We start from the raw sequence: 9,464 nt of genomic DNA, 5'->3' as shown, positions 1-9,464 counted from the left end.
ATGAAAGATGTGTATGAATACTAAAGTCTATCTGGCTAATTATTTAAGCAATCAATTTTAGTAAACATGTTTAATAATAGTATTCTTTCATAAGGGATATATTTTTAGAGTTTAATAACAAATGCATAATTTATGCTTTTAATTTTAAAGTAAATTGTTTTTCTTTATCAAATTTTAAAAAACTAATCTATGTAGACATAAAATAATATTTGCAAATTTCCCGTAGTTATTATGTGGTCGGGGGAATAAAAGGGGTAAAATTAGGGAATAGTTTGCAAAACATAGAAAGATAAGGGGCATTTAGGCAGAAATAAAAAAATTGATTCTATATATAGGTATTTTCCTGAGATCCGCATCTTTGTCTTGGTCAACCAAAAAAATATCTGTTACTCTCTGCTCTGCTTAGGGTTCCAGCCCAATACTTATCTTTCTCATGCAAGGTGATCCATTGTTTTCCGATTCATTCGATTCCATCTCCAATTTTTATGTTTCCTCTGCGTCTCTCACTCAAGGTTATTTCTTTTGGTTTTTTCAATTTTTAGGAAAAACCAAGATCTGAGATCTGGAACCAAATTCAAGTTCTCGATCCACTGTTACACTCTGTTCTTTGAGATTCTTGCCAACCAATCGGGTTTGAATCCTTTCTGTTGTACAAAGTAAGCTTCTTTTCTATCTCTTTGTATGTCCATTTTCTCTCCATTAATTAAATTTAATCCCTTTGAATTTTCTTTTTAGATTTTAGATGTAATAGCCTATGTTTCAAATTTTCGGAAGGTTCTTTTCTATGTGTCTATATTTTCATAAGTTTTCTTTTCATTATTCACGTGGTTTAGTGATGGATGTGGTGGTGTGGAAAGTTCTAATGTTTAGGTTCATTATTGCCTTGCATCCCTTGCAGCATAACAATATTATTCATGTAATTTTTGTTTGTTTTTTTGTTATTTATGCATATTCATGTTTGCACATGGTGACTTTGAGTGTTTTTTTAACCTGCGTTCAGGGAAAATGAAGCCTATTTTCTGTGGAAATTTTGAATATGATGCCCGGCAGTCAGAGTTGGAGCGGCTTTTTAGACGATATGGGAAGGTTGACAGGGTGGATATGAAGTCTGGTAAGTTTTTTCTTTTTTAATTCTCTTTTGTATATGTTAGGGTGGACGAGTTATTAGTTTCCATTTCTTTTTGTCGTTGGGATTGGATGGGGATTATCCTGGAGTCAATATTTGAGGTTAAACATGAATATTTAGGTGTATATATAGCATAAAATCTTGAAAGTTTTGAAGACGGATTTTCTTTGAGCAGATTGCAATTTTAAACATTGAGTTTATTGTGTGATAGCTATTTATTTTTCGTGAGTTTTAGATTTGATTGTGGCTTCGTGTGGTTGGGAACTGTGTAGTGAATTAATAACTATATTTTTCCAATTCAGTTATTAAACGTAAATTGTGTTATATTTATACATTCCCCAGAGAAATTCAAACTCAGGAAGAGTAACTTGGTCTAGAATGAAAACTGTCCTGTTATCTGGTAGTAAATGTTTATAATAACCAATTGGTTGATTTATAATTCAAACGTTTAACTTGCCAAGTGGAGAAGTATCTCAATCATTTGTCAACCTTAACATTAAGTTCAAGACGGGAGTAAGTAAACATCCGCAAGTTGCACCTTTGCAATCAGACCTTTAAGACACTCAGCAGCATGGGAGCAGCACTTTTGACAACCTGTGGTTCAGACACTACATGGTGTCTGCTGGTGATTCTGTTTCAGGAGTTGGACCTTGGTGTACAGCTTCTGGTTGAGCATTTGTGGGGGATCAAGATATTTTTGAGTAAAAAAATCATCTTTTTTGGTAGCATCGACCCCCATACTCAACGTTTTCTTTGACGCAGGATTATCTTGGCATATCCATTTTCTCCCAAGCTAATGGATGGGCTTGTCCGAAATCCATTTCCTGCCTGTGATGCACATCTTCTTTTAATGAAGAATTCTTCAATTTGATCCGCAATGACACACCTGTTCCACGTATTCATCAGTCACATTTGCCTTTCAATTTTTGTGCCTTTGCCCAGCCCTCTTTTGGACATGTTTCGAGGTTGAAATATTGCCAACCTCACAGGAGAGGCAGCAGAATGATGGAGAAGGCACTCATTTTCCATTGACCCTCATGAGACATACACTTTTGGGTTCTTGTTCTTGACATCAATTTGTTTACTTATCAAGGTCTGTTGCTAATTCTATTGGTCAAATTAGTTTATAAAATAAGGAGGTTTGCCAAAATTTTAATTTCCGAGCAGTGTTGATTGTGCATGGCAGAAAGGCCGTTTTATCACATCAGACGTCAAGTGTTTGTTGATTGGTGTAATGGACAGAAACGTCTCATTTCAGTTTTTTGATAAGTTTAATTTAGTACCTAAATGAGAAAAGTTTACATGATCTGTAGGATTTGCTTTTATCTATATGGAAGATGAAAGAGATGCTGAGGCTGCTATTCGTGCTCTTGATAGAGTGGAATTTGGTCGGAAGGGACGAAGACTCCGTGTGGAATGGACAAAGGTAACACATAATTAGTCTCTTTGGGTTAGAGTGTTGTTTTGATCCATTATGTTTTCATGACCAATTCACATAATGTATTGCAGCATGAACGTGGTGTTAGAAGGCCATCTAGTTCAAGAAGACCCTCAGCTAATGGGAGGCCATCAAAGACCTTGTTTGTAATTAATTTTGATACATACCATACCAGAACAAGGGACTTGGAGAGGCACTTTGAACCATATGGTAAGATAGTCAGTGTTAGGATCAGAAGGAATTTTGCTTTTGTTCAGTATGAATCGGAAGATGATGCTAGCAGAGCACTGGAAGCTACAAATATGAGGTAATTTAATGTATTTGGTAAAATCATTTTTGTTGCAGAATTCTGCTTTCAAATCTGTCATTAGCCTCTAGTGAATGCATGATTACTGACAAGATATTTGACATTTTTTCTCGGTCTTTCTGTTTATCTGTATACTTTAGCAAGTTAGTTTAACGAATAAATGATGTTTATCTTGTTAATTTTAACTTCCCAGTATATTTTATAATTGGCTTATTAACATTGTTAATAAAAGTTTTTCTTTTTCTAAACAGTAAGTTACTGGATCGAGTTATTTCTGTTGAATTTGCTGTAAAAGATGATGATGATAGGAGAAATGGATATAGCCCTGAGAGAGGACGTGATCGTCAACGTGATAGAAGCCGTGATGGAAGACGATCCCCTAGTCCTTATAGGAGAGAAAGAGGTAGTCCTGATTACGGTCGTGGGCCCAGTCCATATCAGAGAGAGAGGGGCAGCCCTGACTATGGCCGTGACCGAAGCCGTAGCAGAAGCCCCCCTAGGAGGGAGCGAGCTAGCCCTGCATATGGGCGCAGAAGCCCCAGTCCATATAGAAGAGAAAGGGAGGATTCTGATCCTGTTCGGGACTCCAGCCGCAGTCCTTATCACAAAGAGCGAGGGAGAACTGACCATGCCATTTCTCCTTCTCATAGTCCTGAAGAAAGAGGGAGGACAAGTCCTCAAAATGGTCGTGGTTCTAGCCGTAGTCCTCGTGATACTGGGAAGACTAGCCCTGAAAATGGACATGGCTCTGGAAGTCCCAATGAAAAAGGGAATGCCAGCCCTTACAATGGTTATGGAAGGAGCCCAAATGCTGTGCCTGATGCTAGGGACAGTCCTAACTATGGTGGTCCTGAAAGTCCCATGCATGAAAGATATCGCAGGTTTGTAAACATATATTCTGAGAGTTTGTTATTACTGCTTATTTTCTCCTGTTTGGTATCTTCATCGTTTATGTGTTCATTTTTTATAATACAGCCAATCTCCCCCTGCGGACGAATGATTTCAGTCTTTGATGGAAAAGCTGATGGAAGGGCAAACTGATTGTAGTTCCTTTTCATGGCTGGACTAAATTTAATTTCAGCAAATTATTTTAGTGCAGTAGTGATAAAGCTCTGAAACTTGTGTTGTTGTGACAACTTCCTAGTTCTTTATTTATTTGGTTAGTTTAATATTTCTAAATCAACTTAGTATTGTAGAATCTTTGGTTACAGTTAAAAATGGTACTATATCTTTGATCAACAACATCGGCGAGTAACGTCGCTATAATCCTTGTGTGCCCTTCAAGCACTCCTAAATAATTGACTGCTATTCCTTTGTATTGCTCATTCCTGGTATTATTCTTTCAGTTGAATCAGCTGAGGGTGGTCGAACTTCGCTATCACCCTGAAATCCAGTTAATGGTGGATGCGACTAGAAACATGTAGAACTGGTATTTTGTTTTGGGGCAGGGGTATGTTTGGCTGAATCTTTTTAATAACTAAGTGGGACCATGACATATTTAGGAAAGTATTTAACTGAGTCGGTATGTCTTACAATTTTAAGTCCATATTATTGAGTAACTAAGTTTTTATTCTTTTGTATATTTAGGAGATGAATAAAGTCCTGTACTAGTTTGGACTAACAAATACAGTGCTTCTACCCAATTAGAGCATCAAACTTTAACGATGTCGCGGTTTTGCATCCCAACGCGCTGTAAGATAAGAATTGCAAAGTAGATCATAGAACCATTGAGGTAGTTCTTTATTTTGGGTGTCTCTGTTTATTTTCGAAGAGAAGTCTATTGTGTTTAAAATCGGACTTGTCAATTTATTGGTGTGAAGATTGTGACAACCAGTGAACTTATACAAATTTAACAGGAGATTATGGTTTAGAAACGACATAAATAAGCAATCACTCTGTTAAGAAGTTGCATGTGTTGTTATTTAACAAGTTGAATGTTTGAATCCAATTGATTTAAAACAAATATATTTTGAGTAATATTGAGAATAAAGTTTTTTGAATTAGGAGAAAACTTGTTTTTTATTCAATTAAAAATAAAGCCTAGTACTGTTTTGAAACGGAAAGAAAAAGATCAAGTTTTTACTAATAATGTTGAGTTTTGCTAGCATAATTTCTGCATTAATCGCTTAGCAATTTAAATATGCCTAATGGATCGTAGGCAATATTAATAAGTAGTATCTAGTGATATTTTTGCTCAACAAAAACCAATTAGGTTACCAAATTTCTCTTAGCAAAATAAATTTTCACTTAAACGCTTAAAAGAAGAGAGTTACTACCCACAGATGCCAAAAACAAACAACTTAAATTTTGTTTAATACTCCAATATTTTAAATATTTTTGTTACGTATAGTTTATATATATATATATATATATATATATATATATATATATATATATATATATATATATATATATTAGTGTATGAATAAAAATACTTTTTTTTTAAATTTTATTATATTTTAAGAAAATTGACTCGCCTCTCCAAAATCAAATGAAATATATTTACTGAAGATACTTTGAGCTCAAGTCAACCAAGTGCGTCATATATTATTAAACAATATAAAATAGTTAAATTACATCATGTTTATGGGCTTTTACATGATTAAACCCGATGCAAGTGACTAATACTATAATGTGCTTTAGCCATTGTCTCACATTCTTCCACTATTAATAATTTGACCAATATGATGTCGTTTTAGTCGAGTATATTTAGGTCGAGTACATCTCAACTCAAGTGATTTCATAAGTGAAGATTTACAAATATAAAAAGTGTTTTACAATTTTAACCTTATCATCTTTCATCTACGTGATCTTTCACATGAAAGCTCGTCTACTTTATCATCAGCTCAGGTGGTCTCAGAACTATTTTATACTCTTGATTTTTAGTAAAAAATGAGTTTTTGACATTTTTTTTTGACAAACTTAACAAATTTTCTATAAACAAAATTAAAATAGATTAATTTTTTATTTTTTAATTAAAATGAAATAATAAAGTAGTACTTTTTTACTTAAATAAGTAGTTTGTCAAACTTTGTCAAAGTATCATCTTCTTTTTCTAGTTTTGATCTTTATAATTCAAGTAGTATTCGGTAATCTTAAGAGGGTTTGCTATATCTTAATTTTTGAGTGTTTAATGTATTCTATTTTTGGAGAATCGGGATAGTATTTGATGGTCTTGAGAGAGTGTGAGTTTATGATCTTAGAGGAAATTATATATATTTCCAAAGCCAAGCATTGAGATTATTAGCTTATTTATCTAATCTTTCATGGGCTTTTACATAATTAGACTATTAGGCTTGGCTTGACATGCAAACTCATTTATTCCTTTATCGTTATTAAAAACATTACTTTGTGATCGTATAATTAACGCGCTAATTATATTATCATAATTGTCTTTATTTGTTAAGTATCATTGTTAGTCTTAGATTACATAATGTTGCTGTGTTATCCGACCGTTAACTAAAAAGTTTTCGATTTTAAGGTCGAAAAGATCAGTATATTATCCGACATTACTTCCCAAAAATAATCTATGAATACTACAATAAAGTATATATAAAGTATAACTTATATGTATATATATTGCACAAAAGTATATATGTCTGGCCATTAATATTTGTTTTAGCAGCAGCTGAGAGGCGGTGGAGGAGAATTCAAAACCAACAACACATGGATGGTACAGACATATAGCAACTAAATAGACAACACATGCGTAAGGGTTTACACCCTATTTATGGACACTTTCTCACCAATTTAATGAGAATTACCTCTACTCAATAAAATACAAATTTAAGGTCAACATTTTTTTTTTCTTAAAAAGAAAAGTCAGATCATAGACAATCTTTGTGATTCAGTATAAGATTTAAACTACAAAATTATGGAGTAAAAATGCGACCAATTCAATGTACCATTGTTTTTGAATGTGAGATGTAAGCAATGAAAAGACATATAAAAAGCTGTCACAGAAAAGTAAAGAGTAGTAACATTGACAGGTTGGTCCCACGGTTGGATATGACAGAGCCGCCAGATGAAAGTGCGGTATAACAGGACACGTGTCGGCTTGTGGTTGCACCGTCCCTTGTGTCTCCTAACCACCAGTATCCACCTGCATTTGCACCAGATTCTCCTTTTTGGAGTCAGTTTAACTCACAATAATTACTTCCCTCAATATTAGGTTTTAATAAGTTGTTTTTCTTAAACAAGTCTTTTGCAATACTTTTTTAACAGATCCATTATAAACCTGAAAGAATTAACGATCCAACACTTTTGTAATGTTTCTTATTTCTCGTCTTTCAAATCATCATCTTCTTATTATCTTCTAATGTTTTCCTATTTCTCATCTTTCAAATTGTTGTCCTTTACTTTTTATGCAGCAAAAAATTGATGCTTGTTTATTTTCTTTTCATAAGTATATTGGTAATATTTTTAAGTGTTAAGATAAAAAATATGAATATTATCTTGTGATATTAATCAAAGTGATTCTAAGGAAAATTGTTTCAATTGTAAGTATAGTGTAAGTATTAAGTTTGAGTCTTGAGTATAAGTCATTATACCAACCTCATATATTCATAATTCATATAGAGAACGAAGTTTAGGTGATAAGAATAGAAGGAAATCTTTATAGAAACATATTAATTTGAAATATAATCATTATAACTAGGATATATAAGATTAACTCTATTGTACATGTGAGCCAAGTGGAGTTAATGTTATAACGCTCGAATCCATTGTAGAGATTAGTATGACAGGTGCATGAGTGAAGTGTACTCCGTTAGAATATTTGTTATTCTGAAAATTGAGTTTAGATTGTGTTTATTATCTCGCAAAGTATTTGTTTTAATTGAATGATCATATGTATTAAAAATTTGAATGCTTATCTACTATAAGAAAACTCTTAAATAATGATTAATTTTAATGATAAAAATATGTTTAAAGCCTAATTTAGAAATCAATTTCTTAATTAGAGATATTTTTATTTTTGAAGCAAAAATCTTGATAACTAAAAATATTAGCTACCAATTAATAATAGAAACTTTCTTAGTTACCAATTTAGAGACCAATTATAAATTTTTGAAATTATTTTAGTTGCTAATAAATTTTAATTTATAAATTAGTCACTATACATACTAATTATTCAAAAATTTTCTTGTGGTGATTTAAATTGGATTTTAATTATATATATATATTAATATATAAAAGGATATATATGTTTTATATCTTATGTAGTTGAGAAGTTAAATCTAATTAATTAGGTGTTACATGAAATGGGTAATATATAAAAAAAAAACTAAAAAAAAATTGTTTTAAGATTTTGTAATAAAGAATAATGTTGGGTTTCTTATATGTGAATTCATTCATAACATGATACTTATTATATTCATAACTTCTATATTTTATATGGACTCTATTAGGATAAAATTAACAAAAAATATCTTTAAAAAATCATATTACTTTTACTTCTTTCAAAATTTAAATACTTTTATTTAGATTTCTTCAAAATTTACACATGACTTTAAATTTTTATTAATACACAACTAAAAATTATTAAATAATAACTAATTTTAAAAATTAAAATAATTAGTTATTATATTTATTAATTTAGATATATTTTATAAATTAAAAATTATACATATCTAAAATAGTCTTCATTGTAAATAAAATCTATAATTAATTTATTGATAAATGTTGGATCTTGCAAGGATCACTGTGAGACACAACACCAATGAGATATGAATTTAACTCACACATAAGGATTGACACCACTCTTAACCCAAAACCTTAAGAGTGTGTTTGGATAGAGTATTTTAATGAAGCAATTCATTTTTTTGAAGAATTTAAATTTTTTTGTAATGAAATGCTTTATTTGGATAGAGAAATTAAAAAGCATTTCAAATGCAAGCATTTTTTTGAAGGATTTCAATGAGCTAAATTAGTAGAAATTCAAATACCCTCAAAATAGGTGAAATTTGAAATTCTTCTCACTCAACCTCACATTCTAGACGATCCAAACGGGCATGACAACTCGGACGTACCCGACGACTCGAACGGGCCCGACGACCCGGACAGGCCCGACGACCCGGACGGGCCCAACGACCCGGACATGCCCGACAACCCAGACGGGCCCAACGAACCGGACGGGTCCGACGACCCAAATGGGCCTGATGACCTAGACAGGTCTGACGACCCAAACTGGCCCGACGATCCAGACGGGCCGGATGACTCAAACAAGTCTGACCTAAACGGGCCAGAAAACCCGGACGACCCCAACGACTCGGACGGGCCCGACGACCCGGACGAGAACGATGACTCGGACAAGCCCGATGACCCGAACGGTCCTGACGACTCGTACGGGCCAGACTATCCGGACAGTCCCGATGACCCGGACGAACCTGATGTTTTGAATGGGCCCGTACGAGTTGTCAGGTCCGTCTAGGTCGTTGGGCCTGTCCGGGTCGTCAGATGTGTCCAAGTCGTTGGGCCCAACCGAGTTGTCGGGCCCGTCCGGGTCCTCGAGCCCATCCTAGCCGTCGAACCCGTCCAGGTCTTCGGGCCCGTCTGGGTGTACGGGCTCGTTCGGGTCGTCAAACCCGTCCGAG

The 9,464-nt window shown here is 33.6% G+C and overlaps 1 protein-coding gene across 2 annotated transcripts; it reads left to right on the top strand.

Moving 5' to 3' along the window:
• The first annotated feature begins 272 nt into the window (after nucleotides 1-272).
• Nucleotides 273-4,196, top strand: LOC114191098 (serine/arginine-rich splicing factor RS41-like). 2 transcript variants are annotated; one of them, XM_028080269.2, is made up of 8 exons: nucleotides 273-440; nucleotides 543-656; nucleotides 1,001-1,111; nucleotides 1,889-2,219; nucleotides 2,440-2,552; nucleotides 2,636-2,871; nucleotides 3,123-3,752; nucleotides 3,847-4,196. In XM_028080269.2, exons 5-8 carry the CDS (start codon nucleotides 2,457-2,459, stop codon nucleotides 3,869-3,871), a joined length of 987 nt encoding a protein of 328 aa, XP_027936070.1. In that variant the 5' UTR covers nucleotides 273-440; nucleotides 543-656; nucleotides 1,001-1,111; nucleotides 1,889-2,219; nucleotides 2,440-2,456; the 3' UTR covers nucleotides 3,872-4,196. The 2 variants fall into 2 exon arrangements, with proteins under 2 accessions (XP_027936070.1, XP_027936069.1); XM_028080268.2 differs by lacking the exon at nucleotides 1,889-2,219.
• Nucleotides 4,197-9,464: the final 5,268 nt, after the last annotated feature.

Source organism: Vigna unguiculata, chromosome 7, assembly GCF_037176805.1.
Source record: "Vigna unguiculata cultivar grain cowpea cultivar isolate G323 ecotype 2 chromosome 7, ASM3717680v1, whole genome shotgun sequence".
NCBI lineage: Eukaryota > Viridiplantae > Streptophyta > Magnoliopsida > Fabales > Fabaceae > Vigna > Vigna unguiculata.
This window is presented reverse-complemented; position numbering and strand designations above follow the sequence as displayed.